Here is a 21,681-nt window from a genome sequence, read left to right on the forward strand (position 1 = left end):
CTCTCCTGCTCTGATGACTTCCACCTGCTCCAGGAGTTGACAGGGAGGGCGGAGCAAGACAGATGTTCACAGCTTTGGAGCTGGCTTACTCACACCCTTGCTAACAGGGTTGAGCCAAGGTCTTCTGAAGCCCAGACTAGCCTATGATTGTCTGCACAGTCAAGACTGGTCTAAAATTGCTGAACCTACTGCCTCTACCTTCTGAGTACTAAGACTATGGATATACTACCCTTGGCTAGGAAAACTCCCTCATAGGATGATAACTAATAGTTGTAGAAAGTTCCGAAATTAGAAAATTACCATTCAAAAATTTAAATTCCTTTATTTGTGTGTACAGCTGTAGATGGCACAGTATCACATGGAGGTCAGATGACAACTTTCTGTACCACGTTGGCCCCAAAGATAACCAGGGAAGTTTCGAGAAGTACAAGCTAAAAAAACTTAACTGAGTAGGTAGCATGGCACTTTCTAACATGCATAGAGACCTGGAGTACAAATGCGGTTCTATCATTTATAGATAGTATCTGGGACAAGGTACTCGACACCTAGGGCCCCCTTTTCCTTACCATAATAACAGAGATAGCAAGGCTTCCTAGCAGACTACGAGGAAGTAAACTCCACAGTGCCTATAAGTACATGGGAAAGCTGCACAGAATGAGCCTCTTCTCATGGCTGACACAATCATAGCAATAACTTGAATCTGGGCCCCAACTGACCACTCCCAGAATGTATGCCAGCACAGCCTTACACCAAGTAGGCAGCTCTTCTACAGTCTGCACAAGTTGACATGTTTTCAAGTCCAAATGAGAAGGGTTTGTCAATCTAAATTCAAAGGGACATAATTTGGTTAATCCTCAGCTGCTGCATCCAATCACTATTCAATCACCTCCCTCTCATGGCAGGCTGTCCCTCCAGGCAGCTAGTGTCACTAACTGTGCTACCTGGGCCTCTCCAGGTTCATGAGTATTGATTCCATCTGTCCAATTTGCAAGCTGCAGGACGTGTCCAAGCAACCGTGTATGCTGCCTTTGGCCCTGGAGGACAGACAGTGGTCTGGCAGGATGGGGAGAGGAGAGTGGCTGGGAATCAGCCCTGGGGCTGCTAACCCAATCAAAGAAATGGGCAATTCACTTCGAAAACTTGGAGACTAAAGCGGCTAAGCAATCCAAGACAGTGACTCATCTGCAACCTTGAGAAGATTCCCTTCATTTCTGACAGAACTCAAAAGGCAGCAGCCCTACTGAGGAAAGACAGGCCTTAAGGAATCGCTGCTCCGTGACAACCATGCCTCCAAACACCTTGTCAGAGTTTTCTCTCCAGCAATGGTCACAACTTACAGAGCACCGATCTTTGGTTAGCACCTCCTTGTGGAAGCCAGCTCAGCCTGGGTTAGAAGACAGTTCACCTCTTGCTTGATGACCAAAGATTCCCACTGCATTGTGGGTACAGCAATACAGGCTGTGAGCCAGGCTAGAACAAGCAACCACAAGGTTGCTGAGGACAAATTTAACTGTAAGCCAGATACAAGAATTTCCAAGAAGTTCACAGCAATGAAGGGACCCTGGGAAAGAAGTGATGTTTGTTTCTTTTCTGCTACAGGGAAAAGAAATTCCCTGGTCCAAAGCATGAGTGGGAGGAGAGGTGAGCACAGGAGATGGTGGGTCAGCTAGTATGAAGAGAGGACAAACGCTGACAGTCCAGTGGCAGGCAGGGTCTACCAAAGGGAGAGTGGGACCTCTCCTCTATCCTGGTACTGGCATGCTGGCTGCCAGGTTGCAGGTCTAGGCTCAACCACCTCTGCCTCATATTTAAGTCTGACATACACTAGATTTTAATCATATGACTAAAGGAGGCAGAGGACATCATTCAATTCAACTGAGTTTTCTCTAACCTCTCATCTCTATTCAAAGGAACTGTTCAACCCACCCTTTACTGGCCTTGAGTTATCAGGAACTCTCTCAGGCAGCTTAGGATCTGGCTTCTGGTGGTCTACAGAAAGATCTGCCTATCTCAAAGCTGGAGATCACCCCCTACTTCCCTTACTAATAGGAAGAAGCAGAGAATGTCTATTGCATGAGATGTGCTACAGAGCCCTCACTTCCTCATACTGACTCTCAGCTATTAGTCTGTAGTAAATTTGGACAGACAAGCTAAGACTGGGGAAGAGATCCCCCCCAAAAATAAATAAATAATAAAAATGAAAAAATGACAAGGATATAAAGCCACTTTTTACAAGAGGACACCAGAGATCAGATTAGGAAGCAAGTTCATCTATTATTAGAGAAACAAACTAAAACAACAAGGTATTTCTTTAAACTCAATATATTGACAAAAGTTAGAAAGCTGAAAAATACCAAGTATCAGTGAGAACATGGAAATCTTCAGGCACTGTCAGAGTATAGACCAGTGCAGTCATTCTGTTCTGGAAGCTTCTCTTGTAACACTTCATCAAATTAAAGTGCCTCGTCCTGTGTTACACGTGCTCCTGAATATGTATTTCCTAGAGAAAACCTCATACGGGACTGTTCACCACAGCATTTTGCAGCAGCAGGAGTCGCCTGGAAGCAAGCGTATATCCCTGGGCGATGGAGCTGAATGTGGTAGCTAGGACATGATGCAGGCTGATGCTGATGCACACACAGCAACACAGATATGTGACTTCTTAAGGGGAACTGAGGACCACTTCTGTTTATATATTGAGCCTGGTCATTTGTTGCAAGGGTTATTCCTTCTAGGAAGTTTCCTCAGCTATAGAATTCTAAGTCCTGACTGATCTTTTGGACTGAAGAATTAGGGACCCAAGATAGTCAGCAGACTCACTGAACTGTATCAAAGGTCAAAGATACCACTTTACTGTTTCTTGCTTCAACTGACTATGATCTTTCACCTTTGGGGTACCAACTAGCACCATTATGAACTCAGTGATGCCCTCTGAGCCCCCACTTGGGGTTTCATTCTTCCTCTCTGCACAGCACCCAGGTGGCCTTCATGGTTCACAGTTGTCTGACTTTTATTTGCTTTCCTACCAGAGTACAGAACAAGAGCCATGTCTGAAAACTTATTTCTCTGCCCTGTACTTAGTGCAGGCACTTAGAGCTTATGTATCTTTACTTTGAAATACGTAACCATGTGTCACACTAACCAGTGTACTAGGCACTTCAGATTGTTTTCTGAATGAGTGCACAAATACATGAATGAGAAGGGATACAATCTTATTTGATGGGAATGGAAGAGAAACTTGGAAGGGCTCTGTTCTGCTGAACCTGTAGGTCTGAAGTGGGCTGCATGGGCTGCAGGCGGTTAGCTGTGAAAACCTGCATCTCACTTTCCTAGGCACCCGGCCCTTCCCAGTTTGCAGACAATTCCTAAACAAAACTGAGGACATGCCCGGGAGAGTGGTCCCCAAGTGGCAGTTCCTGGGACTCCGGGAATCCCCTTTGGAGCACAGCTAATTAACTTGTTGATCTGGCAGTAATTAGAGTAGAGGTGGGAGTGCTCGTCTGTCGGAAGTCGGTCCTTCTGACCCATGAGCTGTTGCTTTCAGGCTCATCAGTGTTAAGAGTTGCTTTCTGGTTTCAGTGGCTGCAGTTGTTTGGGGTTCTTACATTGTTTAGGGGAAAGAAGAGAAGCCTGTGGTGTGAGCTGGGGCTGGGCCAGGTGTGTGCAAGATGGCTGCTAATCAGCTGGAATTGATAAAGCAAGGGGCAATGACCCCAGATCCAGGTCATTCCCACACATGTCAAGCTTCACAAGACACTCCATATCCTCCTCCCCTTCCCCATCCCACATCTACAGCACACACAGGCCACTGTGATAAGTGTCACAGGCAGGAGAGGACAAAGTAACCTATTCTCAGCCCAGCCCACAGTTCCATGGGAAGGAAAGTCAAGAGTGGGGACCGTTCAGTAGCATACTGACTGACTTCCCAAGGCTGGGCAGCCTGACCACAGGCACTGATGTGTGCTAACTCTAGGGGCCCTGTGGCACGACACATGAACTGGGAAGGCAAAAGGCAAGGAGAGAACAGTTTTCTTTGTAAAGCTAGCTTCTTTACAAACGAATTAAAGAAAGGTAGCAAGTAAGGTGCCTGTGTAAAATGTGTCCCAGTTTCTCATAGGGCAATAATAAGCTTCTGTCGATTACTACGAAACCAGAAAGCACCCAGTGTACTAGGCACCTTACAGAATCACTAGTTTGGATCTTTATGCATCTTGCAGAGGACAATATTATTTTGTAAAAGAGTAAAACTGAGGCTCAGCAAGAGTCAAATGTATACACTAAATAAACCAAGATGCAAAAATACACATCAGATTGGGTCTAAAGTCAGGCTCGTTCCCAGTGGCTCATTAGTTTGCTGTACTAACTCTGTAGACCAGGCCGGCCTTGAATTCAGAGACCAGCCTGCCTCTGCCTCCCAATGCTGGGATTAAAGGTGTGCGCCACCACCACCTGCCTAGCTGTTGTACTATCTCAGTCACTGACCCGCTATGTAACTGAGGACTGTGATATTTTCAGATGGTAGTTAAAGTGAAGTAGGTCACAGCAGCTAGCTGGGACAAAGAGAAGGTGCTCCAGATAGACAACAATCAAAATCAGTGGTGGTCCAAGACAGGTGACACATTTAGACATGAGGGTCGAAAACAGCACAGCATAGTAAGGTGAGAGCCAAGAAATGAAGGTCACCCAGCACAGCCTTCCTAGGACAATCCCTGACTAGTTCTAAGATGACATACGGTCACCAACCTTATCAGGACTTCTTACTGCAGTAGGGTCTAAATTAGACTCTTTGGCAAATGACCTATCAGAATGACAGGGCTGGGTAAAAATAATGACTACTGAGAAATGCTACACTCCCGACTCGCACTGACACTCGTGCACAGTCACTTGGGACACAGAGATTTCAGTCAGTATTGACCTAAGTATTACCTTGGATTTCACAGCAGTTTTGGTTTTAACTACTGACCTGTACATTCGCCCCTATTATTTTTCTTTCTTTCTTCCTTTTTCTCTTTTTAAATTCATTTAACTTTATTTTATGTGCATTGGTGTGAAGATGTCCTATCCCCTGGAACTGGAGTTACAGACAGTTGTGAGCTGCCATGTGGCTGCTGGGAATTGAACCTTGGTCCTCTTGAAGAACAGCCAGTGCTCTTAACTGCTGAGCCATCTCTCCAGCGACCCTTTTTTTTTAAAGACTCATTTGCATGTGTACCAGTGTCTGTGTGTGTATTTGTGTGTGCACACATGAGTGTGGATGCCCTGGAGGCCAGAGAGGCCATCAGCTACCCTGTAGCTGGAGCATTAGGTGGCTGTGAACTGTTGGCTACGGATGCTGGAAGCTAAACTCAGGTCCTCTGCAATGCTGCAGGCAATGACTCCTAAGTAATTTCTCCAGTTCCTCTATTAATGTTTTAATTAAAAACAATTCTTAGGGGGCAGGGAGATAACTCAGTGGTTAAAAGTACTAGCTCCTCCACCAGAGGGTTCAGTTCCCAGCACCCACATGGTGGCTCACAACCACGTTTACTATTTTTCTATTGCGGTGATAAAGCACCACGACCAAGGGAAATTATCAAAGTGTTAATGGGCTGGTGGTTTCAGAGGGCCAGAGTTCATGAGAGCTGAGAGCACGGCAGCAGGAACAGCTGAGCTCAGCGCTGCAGGGGGCAGGGAGGACAATGGACGCAAAGCCTGCCCCCAGGAATATGCTCCTCCCAAGCCCACACCTCCTGATTTTTCTCAAATAGTTCCACCAATGGAGAACCAACTATTCAAACACAAGCTTATGACGGTTATTTGCTTTCAAACAACTCTATTTCCAGGAGTTCTGACACTCTCTTGCCTCTGTGGGCACTAGGTATACATGCAGACAAAATACCACACATAAAAATAAATCTTAAAAAAAGTTCTTGGGCTAGGGAGATTGCCCAGTCAGTCAGCAAAGTGCCCGCTGTGCAAACCTAAGGCTCGAGTTCAAGCCTTAGCACTCACATAAAGCAGTCCAGTGTGGTGCATCTGCCGGGACTGCTAGCACTAGAGGAGGGGCAGGAAAAGGCAGTCGCTGGTGCTTACTGCTGGTGCTTACTGGCCAGCCCATACAGCCACATGGTGAGCTCAGGTTCAGTGAAAGACTGTGTCTCAAAAAACAAGGTTTAGCCGGGCAGTGGTGGCGCACGCCTTTAATCCCAGCACTTGGGAGGCAGAGGCAGGCGGATCTCTGTGAGTTCGAGACCAACCTGGTCTACAAGAGCTAGTTCCAGGACAGGCTCCAAAACCACAGAGAAACCCTGTCTCAAAAAACCAAAAACAAAAAAAACAACAACAAAAAAAAAAAAAAACAAGGTTTACCAGGTGGTGGTGGCGCATGCCTTTAATCCCAGCACAAAGGAGACAGAGGCAGTGTATCTCTGTGATTTTGAGGCCACCCTGGTCTACAGGACAGCTAGAACTGTATGTAACACAGAGAAACCCTGTCTTGAACCCACCTCCCCAGCAAAGAAAAACCAACAAGGTTTATAGTCACAGAGAAAAACACCCAATGTTGACCTCTAGTCTCCACATACACACTCATGCACGCACGCACACACACGTGCATGCACACACACACGTTCACGCACGCACGCACACACACACATACACACCTATATAAATTCTTTCTGCAGTGTTGAGGACTAAATCCAAGGCTTTATACATGACATACAAACATTATAACCCTGACCTATACCCTTGTCCCCATTAATTTTTACCAGTACGAATTTAATCATTGCTACAAGCCATTGAGATAATGTTCTTTCATCTAGCCTATCAATACCTTTGTATATCATTTAATCTGCCTGTTTGATTGGCCTCAATGAAATCAGTGATGTAGTGATGAACAGAACACAGCCCCATGGCTCATCATTTGACTCTGGCTCTATAGTCTTACGTCCATTCATAGATAAACAACTAACCAGGTTGTTCACTATTTATTAGAGTAAACATATTGTTTCCTACACCATATTTTACACATGTAGCTGTCACACTGCTGAAACTCGGACACACTGGCCTTATCTAACTCTATCCTGCCCCCCCAGCCTATGAGTCCTATTCAGATAAGCTTAAGGCACAGATGCACTGGAAGATGTTTCAAAGAAGAGGAATGGGTCTGGACCATATCACAGTCCCCAAAATGAACAGCCTTTCCTCAGCAGCTGAACCAGATGGCACTGGAAGCTGCCCTGCCCCAACTGGCACTCTCCAGAAGAAAGAGCACTGAACATACAACTCCAGAATAGAATACAGAATTGAAGTGGGGTGGGGAGGGGCAGATACTGTCATGTTAGGCAAATGAGTTGGCACAGTTTTCCATTGAGCAGTGTCTTGGGTTGTCTGAGGTCAAGGCATGCATCTGCCAAACTAGAAACGGGAGTATGCTGCAACGGAATATCATTACTACGAAACAGGATTATCGTGAACAGCGACTCCAAATGGGATTAGAAATGATTCTTTGTTACTCAGAGATAATCGGCCACAGCAGCAGTAGTGGGGAACCATCAAGCCCTGAATACTTTTCTGGGGGCATGGCACTGGCATTCCAGGCACTTGGCTAGTACCCTTGCCCACCCTTCCTTGCCGGGAAATACTGGGCACTGCCCTAATTGGGCAGAGGGCCACCTGAGACGAGAGCCAACTATGTATAAGGAACTTTACTCAAGGGTCCCCAGCTTTAGAGGGAAAGGGCTGAAAAGGGAAACCAGAGCTCTACTGGTTCTTAGTCACCTAAGAGTTATAGACGAGGCAGGTACCATTGCTACCACATCTAAGGTAGGTTTACCTGAAGGCCCTTCTGGGAAAGTCAGAAATAATAATGGAGGCACTTAAACCCAGCACAGCTTACTTTACAGCAGGACACTGTTCTAAACACTTTATGTCTATTTCTACATTTAACCTCACAGGCTGAGGTAGACCTGCTTATTATCCTATTTTACAGCCAGAAAAATAATCACAGAGAAGTCAAATAACTTGCCAAGCACCTAGTGAGTAAGAGGCAGAGTATGAGTTCAAACCCAGGTACCTGACTCCAGAGCCCACAACTGTTTACATACTAGCCAGGGATGTCCAACCCTGTGACACTGAGATATGCGTTGTCATCTTCAAATGTCTTGGGCTGCATTCATAGATATCCTGAGATATCTGGATATCCTGAGAGGAAGACTGGATACACTTGTGCTGAGGAGGTCACAGCCAGAGACAAAGGTGGCCAATGCTTCCAAGTAAGGTCTCTGGGCTGAATAGTTTATGTTAACTTGACACACAGTTTTTAGTGAACTTGACTAACTTTATCTGACAGAAGAGACCCTCTATAAGATTTGGTTGTAGGCACAGGTGGTGGTGGCCATGCCTTTAATCCCAGCACTCGGGAGGCAGAGGCAGGAGGATCTCTCTGAGTTCGAGGCCAGCCTGGTCTACAAGAACTAGTTCCAGGACAGGCTCTAAAACTACAGAGAAACAAAACAAACAAAAAAACCCAAAAGATATAGTTGTAGGGCATTTTCTTAATTAGTGATTGATGGGGGAGGGCCCAGTACATTGTGGGTGGTGCCATCCCTGGACTGATGGTCCTGGGTTCTATAAGAAAGCAGGCAGAGCAAGCCAGAAGAATCAAGCCAGTAAGCAGCTCCCCCATGGCCTCTGTAACAGTTCTGACTTTAGGTTCCTGCCCTGTTTGAGATCCTGCCCTCACTTCCTTCAGTGGTGGAGTAAGATGTGAAAGTGTAAGCTGCTTTAGGCATGGAGCTCCATCTCAGCACCTGAAACCTAACTGATTCTTCTTTGAGCACTCTTCGGTCTTAGATCCTGCCAAAGTAGAGGGGCAGGGACTCCTTGCCTGCTCGCCCTCGGATCTAAGCAGCAGCAGAGGAAGATGCCAGGGAGACTGCCAGAGTCCAGCAAGGGCAGCACCAGCTTGCTGGCACCAAGACCACCTGAGGAGCCTCTGAGTGCACAAGGGAGAGGCCTAAAGAGCCTCCCCTGTAGAACAGCACCCTGGCGGGACTGCTGGTTTCTTAGAGGCAGGACTTAATGGTCCCCTTCCCTGAGTGAGGCAGAGGAAAAATAAGCAAATGCTAAAAATAAATGACTGCTCTGAAAGAGAATTAAATGGTCGCCAGCCAAGGATGGCAGCATCTGAAAATTAACAAAGCCCAGGTACCACATCCAGGAAGGCCTTGGCAAATGCGTGTTATCTACTCATTAGCTCAGTTCCTCAGGGACGCCAGCCAAGCAGGGCAGGCAGTGCCGGGAACCAGTCCTTCCGATGCTGATGAAGTGCACTTGGGGGTGGGGGTGGGGGTGGGCAAAGGCAGTAGGAGGAGGGAGACTCTCACGCGGAATTTCAAACAGTTTTGCTGGGTCTCCGCTCTCCCTAGGATTCTCACCTTCTCTGAGGCAGGAGCTTGCAGACACAGGCAGGCCCCCAAAAGACTCACATCTGGATGTTTACACCAGAGGTCTCCTTCAGAATCCTAGTAATAACCTCATTATCTAGGGGTCTCACTGGCCTGAATGAAGCCTAGGGGTAAGGAGCCCAAGAATGGAGGGGGAAAGGCAACACCCCCACCCCATTGTTCAGACTTTCTCCTCATTGGAATGAAGAGTCATATACCTGTGAGCATACGTAAACCCAATGCATACTGGGACAAAGGTGACTCTCATGATTCATCAGCAGCAAAACTTCACGATGTCACTGATCTCCATTCTCTACTAACCATCAGAACGTAGTATTCTATTGCTGGACACCAGCAACAGAAAGAATCAAAACACTCCAGGTAACCAACTACAATACCACAAACATGAATTCTCAGTACACCACTGGTCACAGCTAATAATGAATATTAGAGAAGGTGACAGTTTTTATTTATCTATCTCACTAGTTAACTAGTTTTTTTTTTTTTTTTTTTTTTTTTTTTGAGTCAGGACCTCAATATATAGCCCCTAACGCTTACTGCATGATCTTGTCTCTGCCTCCTGAGTGCTAGGATTTTAGGTGTGCCTATGCTATATTTTGCTTTTTAAAGGCTGGGTTTCACTCTAGCCCAGGCTGGTCTGAAATTCATTCATTATATAGCCCAGACTGAATTCCAACTTGTGGGAATCCTCCTGCTTCAGCCTTTCAAAGGCTGGGAATGCAGATGTGAACCACCACATCTAGCTCTGTATGGGATGAGAGCTTTTAAGTATGCTTTTCTAAGTCAAGTTTACTGAAGTATCATTTATTTTATGCTTTTGAAGTATCATTCTAAATATACCTTTTAAAAGAATATGTATATGTATATATATATATATACACACACATTTTTTTTGAGACAGGGTCAACATAGATATAATCAGATTGGTCTTAATCTCACTTTGTAGCCTAGGACAACTATTCAAAATGTATGATTTAATGCATTTTAATAATGATGTAGGTAACCACATATAATCACCACAATCATTAAGATACAGAATATAAACCAGGTGGTGGTGGTGCTTGCCTTTAATCTCAGCATTTGGGAAACAGAGGCGGAGGCAGAGGCAGGTGAATCTGTAAGTTTGAAGCCAGTCTGGTCTACAGAGTAAATTCCAGGACAGCAAAGGGCTACACACAGAAACCTTGTCTCGAAAAACCAACCAACCAACCAACCAACCAACCAACCAACCAACCAACCAACAAAAAGATATAGCAATATTGAGTATTTCTACCATCCTAAAAGTTCTTTAGCTGGGCAGTGGTGGCGCACGCCTTTAATCCCAGCACTCGGGAAGTAGAGGCAGGTGGATCTCTGAGTTAGAGGCCAGTCTGGTCTACAGAGTTCATTTGCATAAGCAAAGGCTCTTACTGACAGAACTGTCTCCCTTTCAAAAATAAAAAAGGACTTAGGTTTATTGCCAGGGGCATGGTGGTGCACACCTTTAAATGAAGTAGGAAAAACATCTTGTTTGAAGCCAACTGGGGCTATATAATGAGACCCTAAACAAACGAACAAACAAACAAAAAGATCTGAGTTATGTGATGTGGGAGGTGGGTGCGTGCAGTTGCATGTGGAGTCCAGAAGAGGGTTGGAGCTGGTGTTATAGTATCTGTGAGCTGCCTGATGGGGATGATGGGGACTGAATGAACCCAGGTCCTCTGTACGAGCAAGATGAGCTCTCAAACACTAAACCATCTCTCCAGCTTTCCTGACCCGGCACCTAAACTATGGAGTATTATCTGATTAAATGAATGTACCGCAGTTTGTCGATTTGCTACTTGATGGACACTTCCAGTCTTTGGTTGTTTTACAAATTAAGCAGCTACAGATGTCTGCATCCGAATCATATTCTCTAGAACAAACACCTTATTTCTCTAGGAGCTGTTATTTCTGTGCTACGTGGCACGTTTGCTTTCCTTTGGTAAGAAAGCTGCTCAAGTGTGTTCCGATGTGGCTGTATCATTTTATGTCCTAGAAGCAATGCATGGTAATTCTTTTTGCACCCCTGCCAGGACTTAGGACTGTTAGCATATCATTATAATTTTAATTTCCATTTCCCTAATGACCAACGCTGTGTCTTTTCATGTGCACATTTTCCATCTATCCCTTATTTAAGTACAACATCTCAAGTCTTTCGTCCACTTTTTAAAAAATTTAGTTGCTTGTCTTAATTGATCTGTAAAAGTTCTTTATATATTCTAATACTGCTCCCTATCATCTGATGCTTTCACAACTTGCTTGTTTTTTGAGAATAAGAAACTAAAATGATCTAATCTATGCCACTTTTTAAACATACTGCTTCTCTCTGCACATGTACTCTGATGAAGGGAACAAAAAGGACTTAAACTTTCAATTTGCAAATATCATTGGCCTGTTAGATCTTAAGACCAAGCTGTGCTTGGTGTCTGCAATAGAAGACTATTTTTATCTCCACTGGATGCTCCCAACCGCCCTAGACCTTTAAGGAAAGCTACATCTGGAGAAACGACTGTCTTAAAAAGAGCCCTCCCACCCCCGCTCCCCTCTCCTGGCTCTGTACTTTCCTAAGCCCTGTTCTGGTTCGCCAGGCTTCTGGAATGGTCAACAGTCGTCACACTCCGTCAGTGGCCATTGTCCACTGGGAAAGGTGGGAGGCTCCCAATCCATCCTCCAGTGGAAGAGCAAATAGTGGAGCCTGTGCCTGCTTGGACATCAAAGTTGAGCAAACCGGCCTGGCAGACCCTGCTTCCCCGCCTACACAGCCTGCAACTGCCATCTGAAGGAGCTTCTCCACGCAGGTCATGACTCTCAGCTTGTCATCCCACACATCAAAGTTCCCACCACACACGAACTGGGTGCACAGGTTCAAATCAAGTTGCTCAACAGTGGATACTCGGACATTGTGCCTAGCTTTAATCCTGTGTTTTCCCAAGTAATTAAGCCTTCTTGCTTATGAACTTGTGACTAAGTAAAGCGTCACTGAGAGGTTGTAACATCAAAGTGCTGTCCACCGTCTGTCTGTGTTTGCTAAAATTGGATTTCTTTTCCTTCTTAAAGAAAGACTAATTGAATTTCACCGAAAGCTCCATATATTTGCACTAGCTGGTGGAGGCTATTCTAAGTCGAAGTGATCAGCCCAGGGCTGTGTGGCTTGGCCTTTAGTTTTGCTGGGTCAGAGGGCAATACAGAATGGAGCCCCCGGACTCAGGCTAAACAAGTGCCTTGTGGCAGAAGGCTCATCAGGGGCTCAGAAACTGGTGACCGGACTGTTTAACACTCTGCCCACGCTGTTGCTAGTGCTGACCATGGGACGGTCCTAGGAGAATGTCAGGAAGTCTTTGGTCATTGAGGACCATGGATGGCCATTATGTTACTCAAGTCCTCGGTCATCAGCAGTCAAACTGTGTGTGCGTGCGTGTACGTGCTATGTGGGCACATGTGTGTGGAAGCTACAGGCTGATGCTGAATGTCTTCTTCAATGCTAGGGCAGGCCAGCAAGCCCCAGGGACCTGCGCAGTTTACCTTACCAAGGCTGGGATTCCAGGCATCTGGGTACACTGTCCTGCCCAGCTTTTCATGTAGGTCTTCTTACTTATGCAGCCAGACTGTTTTCCCACTCTCAAGTCATGTTCTGTAGGACAGTTGGTGATTGCTTACGCTCTGTACCTTCATGTCGCTCAGCACAGCAGCACCTGACACATGATGGTTTGAAGCTGGCCAGATGGATGAAATGATAGGAAAAAAGTTCAAAGTTCTTTAAACTCCAAAGTGTCTCTCTCCAGAACCAAAACTTGGGATTGCTATCTGGCTTCATTAGTTACCCGATTTACAGTCACACAGCAAACTCCACTGACGTTAAGTAGACTCAAGAACTAATCTCTAGATAGGAGTTCAAGAGATGCCATGTTTTCCTCAATATTATTTTTACACAAACAACCTACTTTTAGAAAAGAAAACCTCGGGTTCAATATCCTGATACAATTATCTTTCCTTCTAAAAATATTATTTTGATCTCGATCCAGTTTTTAAGTATTTGATATATATTTGTATTTAATTAAGTCACTTCAAAACCTTTTTATAAATAAAGGAGTAAATCTTAAATTAAGCTTCTGTGATGACATTGCATTTACTATTCAAAACTAAATAAAATAAATGCATTCAGAAATCCCAACTGGTGAGCAGTTAAGCGCCTTAAAGATTTGAGGAGATTATGTTCTAGATCCCTACGGACTTAACATGTTAAGCTGATGCCTGAGGGTGAACTGGCTCTCTTTGGGTCCACAGGCTGCAGACATCTAAAGGAAGCGGAAGTCCTCTGCTGCCAGCCTTGAATGAAGGGGCGGTGCCTCTCTGCTTTCCCTTCATACTTCCTAAGAAGAATTGTATATGACAGAGATCTGTTTATCACTGATGTTATTTCAAGTACCTAGCAAAAGTAGGGACCCCAAACTTTTGTGATATTAATAAATAACCTAACCAGACCAATGCTATTTTCAATAAAAAGTTGTCCCACTTGGATAATGGAAGGAAGAGGAGGGCATGGAATGGATGTTTAAGAACCCGGTGATCGTCCTGAATGGCTCAGGGAGGTAAACAGAGCTTCCTGTGCAGGTATGAAGCCAGAGTGGGGATCTGGGTACCCCTGTAAAAGCTGGGTATGGGACCATGTCTATAACTCCAGTGCTGGAGGAAGCCGAGGCGGGTGAGTCCAGGGGCTTGTTAGCCAGTCAGGCAGTCAAATCAGCAAGTTCAATAAGAGACTGAATGAAGTTTATGCCCTGGCAATGCTGAAGCAGGCATGGACAGCCCATTCCTGGTGGTTCTGCTGAATTTGTCCATATTGGGTTTCATGGTCTAAATTGATGAGGACAACTGACCAGGTCTCTTTCTCAAGAGGGCATCAGTGAGAGGCTACATCTCAAAAAATGCAATGGAGAGTGATACAGAAAGATACCCAACACCAACATTATTGTTTTCTGAGACACGGTTTCTCTGTGAATCTCTGGTTGTCCTGGAACTCACTATGTAGACCAGGATGGCCTCAAACTCAGAAATCCACCTGTCTTCTGCCTCCCAAGTGCTGGGATTAAAAGCATGTGTCATCACCGCCCAGCTCAACACTGACTTCTAGTGTCTGCAAGTGTATATATTAATGAGTGCACCTGCACGCATATGCACATGCTTGTATAGAACTGTCTCACCCACCCATATTTAAAAAACAAAGTGGCACATGACTAAATCCCAACACTCAGGAGGTTGAGGTAGGAGGATCAGGAGTTCAGTCAGTCTGGGCTACATGAGACCATATCCCATCCCAAAAGAAGACTATAGGTTCAATTTCAAGCATTAGTTAAAAAACAAAACAGAAAGGGATAGGTCAGGGCTAATCCCAATGTGGAACAAATACACACACACACACACACACACACAAAGATAAAACAAACAAACAAAAAACCCAAGCCAACTAGTAATAATCTTAGAAGCCAAGTAGGTAAAAGCCAACACTCATTTTGCTCAGCAGGCATCACTGAATTGTTACTGCCCTGGAGAAGGATAGAGTCATCAGTTAAACCAACCCCATTAAACTCAGAGAGCAGTGTCCCCAAAAGCACATTCTCTGGAACTGGAGTTACCGACAGTTGTGAGCTGTTGTGTGGCTGCTGGGAACTGAATCTGGATCCTCTGGCAGAGCAGCCAGTTCTTAACTGCTCAGCTATCTCTCCAGTCCCACTCCCCATGGTTTGGTAATTCAAAGACTAGAACATGTTTCTCATGGGGAGAAACACTTAAACACAGAATCACAACTGGATTGTCTCAAAAACAAAGTATATATAGTATCTTTTTAGTTTTGTTCTGTGATGCTAGAAATGGAATCCAGGACCAGGCAAGCACTCTACCACTGAGCCACACCACCAGCACATGTCCAGGTCTTTAAAGAAAGATCTCCAGGTGATCTGAGGCCTAAAATTGAAAAATCCCAGTTTTGTGGTTTTTCTCCATGTTTCGGATTCTTCCAAAGCGGTCAGAACTAGCAATAACAGCCTTAAAGACCTGCTTGGCAGGAGAATGAAAAGTGGTGCCTCCAACAATTAATTCAGTAGCTGCTCTCTGAAAGCGTCCCTTCAAAAGCTGGCATGTTTCAATGGGAAGGCATGGTGCGGGAGAACTGTCTGTATTCTGTCAATCATGTTTTGAATAAATGCTGACTGGCCAGGCAGGAAATATAGGCGGGAAAACCAGACAGGGAATAAAAATGATGCAATGAGTACAGAAGAATTTTGAGAAGGAGGAAGTTGATTCCTCCCACGCCTGCCGAAATCACTGAAGCAGCAGGATGTGATCTGCCTCACTGAAAAAAGTACTGAACCACATGGCTAACATAGATCAGAAAAAAAAGGGGTTAATCAAGATGTGAGAGTTAGCCAGTGAGAGGCTAGAACTAATGGGCCAATCAGCTTATAATTTATAGAGAGCTATGTGTGATTTTTCTTTGGGGCTAAACAGTTGTGGGGTACCGGGCGGGGCAGAAACCCAAACAAGCAGGCCTGGTCCCCCATGTTACAAAGGTGACTGCCGCACATGCCTGCCACCCTAGGTTCAATCCCCAGCACTGGGAAAAAAAAAAATCTAAAAACATGCTGTTGTTTTGTTGCACAATTTCTTTCATACAATGAGAGCTAGATGAGTGTACACTTCATCCCACTAGACTTCTGGAGACCCGGGGGCAGAAACCAGAAAGCTGGGGCTGGAGGACTGACACAGAATAAGACGCACACTGTGCATGCCGGGTTAGCCTGCCTACATGACTTTAGAGAAAACACCTTTCCTCTCTGGGCTTCAGTTTTCTCAACTGTAAAATGAATATAACAATATATATTTTGTGCAGTGGCCATGAAAAATACAAATAAGGCCAGGCATGGTGGAGCACGCCTTTAATTCCAGCACTCGGGAGGCAGAGACAGGCGGATCTCTCTGAGTTTGAGGTCTACAGAGTGAGTTACAGAACAGTCAGGGCTATACAGAGAAATCCTGTCTTGAAAACCAAACAAGCAAAAAAAAAAAAAAATCAAACAAACAAACAAAAAAGAAGCTACAAGTGGTTGCCTATGCCACGTCTGCTGTGTCTTGCGTGTGCATGCGCATGTGCCTGTGCACATGTCCATGTGTATCTAGACTAGAGGCAGATATTAGGTCCACTCATTTATTTGTTTATTCAAGTTCTGAGACAGGGTCTCATGTAGCCCTGGCTGGCCTGGAAGGAGTTATGTAGATCAGGCTAGCCTCAAATTCAGAGATCCACCAGTTACTGCCTCCTGAGTGGTGTGCCACCATGCCTAGCCTAGCCTAATTCACTTGACTTTTTGAGGCAGAGTCCTCATCTCATCAAACCTGGAACTCTGACTCAGAGTGGCTGACCAAAGAGTCCCCGAGATCCATTTGTCTGTCCTTGCAGTCTCCCTAGTGCTCAGCCACTGGTGCACTAGGCTCACACATGGTCCTCACGCACTTCAGTGACCGAGCTAGCTCTCCAGTCCTTACTGTTTTCTTTACATGACGGCTATAACCTTGATGAAGGGGAAAGTAGGTAGGAAAACATCATAGCCACCAACAGAAGGAACGGATGGAAGTTTCCAGACCCTCCAAAGAAAAATTCACTAGGAGAGCCCTCAATAAGGGCAGTAACGGACAGCTTCTCAATACAGTGAAAACTCACACGCGTGGAACCATTTAAAATCTGCTCTTAAAAACGTGGCTGCTATGACAACATCAGTGACTGGCCTAAGGTCACAAAGTCAATGACTGGTACTGCTGTGATCTGAAACCACATGTGGTTCTCCATCCACATCCACCATACAGCACCTGGGACTGCAGAAGACAGCAGGGGCAGCAAGGGTGGCCGAGCAGCCAGGGAAGGCGGCCCTGGATGGAAGGAGATTCTTACCTGTCATTTCGGCTGATGGCTGCCACCATCAGTGCTGTCCAGCCAAGTTTGTGCCTTGTGTTGACATCTGCACCTTCTGACAACAGCCTGACAAAACACAGAAGAATATTGTCAGCTTATCACGGACAGGAGTGGAAACAAGCAGAAAAAACCTAGGACATACAGTTAGTGCAAAGCAGCCTGGACAACACAGTGAGAACACTAACTCGAGAGAGCAGATAACAAACACAAATATGCAGGAGCATGAATCTGGACACAAGTTCTAACCCCAATTCCAGCTCAGATCACTCCTCTCACCAGAGTCACCCCTGCTCAGTTCCATACTGTCATTCTCCCAAGCCTTTTGAAAAAGATTCTGCCTTCTCTATTTTAATAGTGATACCAAGACACCCCTACTTCCTTGGCCCAAGAGCCTCTCAGCCCCTTTGCTACGTTGAAATCTTGCCTCTAGGTCAGGTGATATAAACCTGGTGCCCACACCCTCTCCCTTAAGTTCCAGGTGTTTAGCACTGAAGACCTAACATTCCTCAACTCTATTAATTTTATCATGGCTATTTGGAAAATACAAATCCTTCAACCCAAAGAAAGATGGAAAGAATTTCAGAAATGCTAAGTTCCTATTATAGCCCATGCAGACCTATTGGGATCTACAAGCCAGATGCTTAGCATATAGGAGTCCCTTGATTGTCAAGTAAACCAACAAATCCAAGTTCTAAAGTACATCATTATAAATCTGAGCTCTGGGTCCTGTTCCCTATAACAGAGGCAGAGACAAATGAACAAAGCCATGCCTTATTTAGCCTGTCCTCTTGGAACTTCTTATTCCTGAGTTTATTTACTCTTCACAAGCTGAAGGAGCAGAGAGAAACTCTTGTAATGGAGGAGGAGACAGGAGGGAAAATGACTTGTGAAAGGCTGGTATAGACTCTCTCCATTACCCACAGATGGTCTCTCCTCATCTCCTCTCATCGGCCCACCTCCACACAGCACCCCTCTTCACAGAACACAAAAGGCAAAGATAAACTATTTCAGCCAACCAATGGCACGGTCCTACAGTAGACTCTAGATGTGGGGTCTGCTCTAGGACAACTCAGGAAATCAAAGACCACAGTGCACTAAAGGAAGATAAAATGAAGAATTCAGTTCAGCCAGGCAGGTGGTAATCCTCAGGCCTAGGCAGGAGGTCCCGCCCCCCTCCCCGCCCCCCATCCACTAGGCAGATGTCCATCCATACAAGCAAAGGGCACAAAATTTTCTCCATCCTATCCCGATCTTCCATCCTATCTGGACTGAAGCTTCCTTCACAATCACAGTGAGGGCGAGAACTTCATCTACATTTTAAGCTTCAGAGCTGAATGTTTCAATGACACCACATGGTTTGTGCAAAACAAGATTTTTTCCCCCACACAAATAATGTATACCTAGGGTTCTTAGGTTCTTTAACATCCATGGCCATGAAAGGAACAGGGGATCAGAATAATTCATCACATTCTCCTCTACCCTCTCCCAGGGACACCCACACTCAGGTAGCCACCAAAAACAATGCTCAAAGAACATCCTCTCCCATGTTTCCTGGAACCTATGTGACCATTGCCTTGGGAATAGGACCTCTGGGGCATGAGGCATGCATGTGTGTGATGTGAATAAATTGCCAGCATCCTCCAGGATAACGACTGCTCTACAGATCTTCATACCAGCAGGATGGGGTGCTCTGTGCACGTCTCTTCTTGCAACACCTGGCAATACTAGGCTTTGTAGCATGATTAATAACCCAGAGACAACATATTGGGGTCAATCTGAAGATCAGATTAGCAAAAGAGCCAGCCATTGGCTCTTACCTCTACCTCAGTTCAAGATGATGATCCTGCCTCCAGAATCTCAGAACAGACAAGTGAGAACTGTCTTGTCCCATCTTAGATTCTTCTCTAGTGCTGAGATTAAAGGCGTGCACCACTACCGCTTGGTTTCTATAGCAAACTAGTGTGGCTACTGGGATTAAAGGTGTGTGTCACCACTGTCTGGTCTCTAAGGCTGTTCAGTGTGGCTGTTTTACTCTCTGAACTTCAGGCAAGCTTTATTTATTAAAATACAAATGAAATATCACTATAAGGCGTCTTTGTTTTTGTTTGTTCTTTTGGAAACAAGGTTTACTATGCTGCCTGTGCCAGCCTTGAACTTGCTAAGCAGCCCAGGCTGGCCTTGACTCATGAACCTCCTATCTCAGTTTCCTGCATGCTGGGATTATAGGTCTAAGGGGTGCAAAGGATATATTGCTGCTTTTAACGTGTCATGATGAACAATTTTAAAATACTTTTTTTTTTTTTTTGATTTTTCAAGACAGGGTTTCTCCGTAGCTTTTGGTTCCTGTCCTGGAACTAGCTCTCGTAGACCAGGCTGGCCTTGAACTCACAGAGATCAGCCTGCCTCTGCCTCCCAAGTGCTGGGATTAAAGGCGTGCGCCACCACTGCCTGGCTTTAAAATACTTATAAATATGGGACTGTCTTTTCTGTGAAGGTTTTGGTTAGTTTTTAGAAGAAACTCTTGGCAGAGGGGGTGTCCTTTTGACTTGCTATCATTTTAGTGAAACAATATAAGGCCAGTCCAGCATGGTAGTACATATACCTCTCATTGGGAGACTGAAGCAGCAGAATTGCTGCAAGTTCAAGACCAGCCTGAGATATACTTTGTCTCAACAATAACACAGCAATACAGTGCTGTCAGAAGCCCTTCATCTAGTCTAGCTCTAAGCTCTGTTACCTACTATCTTAACACCCTAAGCAGTGACAGCGAGGACGGTGAGGACGTATAGTAGAGCTGGGCTTTGCAAACTCCCTCAGTCCCAGGAGAGTGACCCAGCTCTTGACTATCAGTCTTTGCACTCTTGGGGCCAGGGTGTGATGGGAGAGAGTAAGGGTTCTGGTTCTAGATTCAGGCTCTGCATTCACCTGCTGTGAAGGAGGCAATGCTAATCTCTCGTGCAAGGTGACTGTCACGATTGAGAGACATACTATACTGCGGGTCTCTGTAAAGAGTGACATACCCGGTAAACTGAGACAGCTAACCTCACTAGCACCACAACAAACCTAACCACAGACTTTTTCTCTTGTAGCACTGAAGCAGGGGTGGGGAGTGCACCGAGTTGTCCTGCCCCCACACCGGGTGTAGAGCAGTCCCCAAAGTTAGGACCTCACTAACCAGATCTCCCTATTTCATTTTGTGGTTTCACAAGTGAATGCCCAGCAGGCACTCATTTCAAAGTCCCAAGCCAGCTGGGGGTGGGGTGGGGCAATGACTGCCTGCTGAGAGTGGCTAAAAGGGCCTCTGAGATCAGAGAAAGCCACCCTTGCTCTCCCCTGTGATTTTCACCAATGGACAAAATGCGGCAAGTGAATTAATCTCTTTTAAAAAGAGCAATGCTTGTGACAGAGCACGGTGTCTCTGTAAAGGTTAGGATTCCATCATCCCTGAGATGATGCGCAGAATGCTTAATGCAGGCTGCCAGTCAGGGCAGAGCAGCCCATGTAGTCATGCTGGGGAGGGAGTGGGCACGGCAGGCTTTCCTGGGCTCACTCTAGACTTATGGCCAGCCCTACGTAATGAACTAACTTTCCTGCTTGGCAGGACAGTGGTGGGAACAGCTCCGGGTAGTGGACAGGAAACCACAGCAGCAGTCGGAGTGGATCCCTGCTCTTGCACAGCTCCCAGGCATACAAAGTAGAAAAGATCTCAGTTCGGATACAGCCACGGCCACAGCTACTGCAGGATAAATGTGAGACGTGACCTCTCTGTTCCTGCGCTCCGTCTTTATCCGTGGGAGAATGAACTGAACCTGGGCCTGTACTTAGAAAGCTGGGGCAGGAGTGCCACGATCTCAAGGGTCAGGACTGTAACAAGAAAAAGTCTTCCACCAGCTTCCCTGCACGTCACACACAGGGGTGTCATCAAGAGATAGTAAGTCATGATGGCTAAAACACTTGGCATACAACTTGCTTATATTATTAGTATCATTGCCCATTTTACATTAGTGATGGGGGGGGGCTCAGTGGACAAGGGTCCCTGCTACCACACCTGATGTCCTAAGTAAATTAAGATGTCATAGGAAAATATAGCAAGTATTGGTGGACAGAAAATAAACTGCCACAGAGCAGTGGTGGCACAGGCCTTTAATCCCAGCATTTGGGAGGCAGAGGTAGGCCAGTCTGAGTTCAAGGCCAGCCTAATCTACAGGGTGAGTTCCAGGACAGCAGGGTTACACAGAGAAATCCTGTCTC

At 45.6% G+C, this 21,681-nt stretch overlaps 1 protein-coding gene across 1 annotated transcript in view; it reads right to left on the bottom strand.

The window, feature by feature from the left end:
* The window catches only part of Clpb (ClpB family mitochondrial disaggregase), a 120,532-nt gene that overhangs the window by 77,845 nt on the left and 21,006 nt on the right, over positions 1–21,681 (bottom strand). The window contains exon 3 of the mRNA XM_050122614.1: positions 17,410–17,496. Within this exon, the coding sequence (XP_049978571.1) occupies positions 17,410–17,496 (87 nt within the window). The remainder of the gene's footprint in view (positions 1–17,409; positions 17,497–21,681) is intronic.

Source organism: Alexandromys fortis, unplaced genomic scaffold (assembly GCF_014885135.2).
Source record: "Alexandromys fortis isolate MF-2015 unplaced genomic scaffold, M_Fortis_MF-2015_v1.1 scaffold_209, whole genome shotgun sequence".
Taxonomy (NCBI): Eukaryota; Metazoa; Chordata; class Mammalia; order Rodentia; family Cricetidae; genus Alexandromys; species Alexandromys fortis.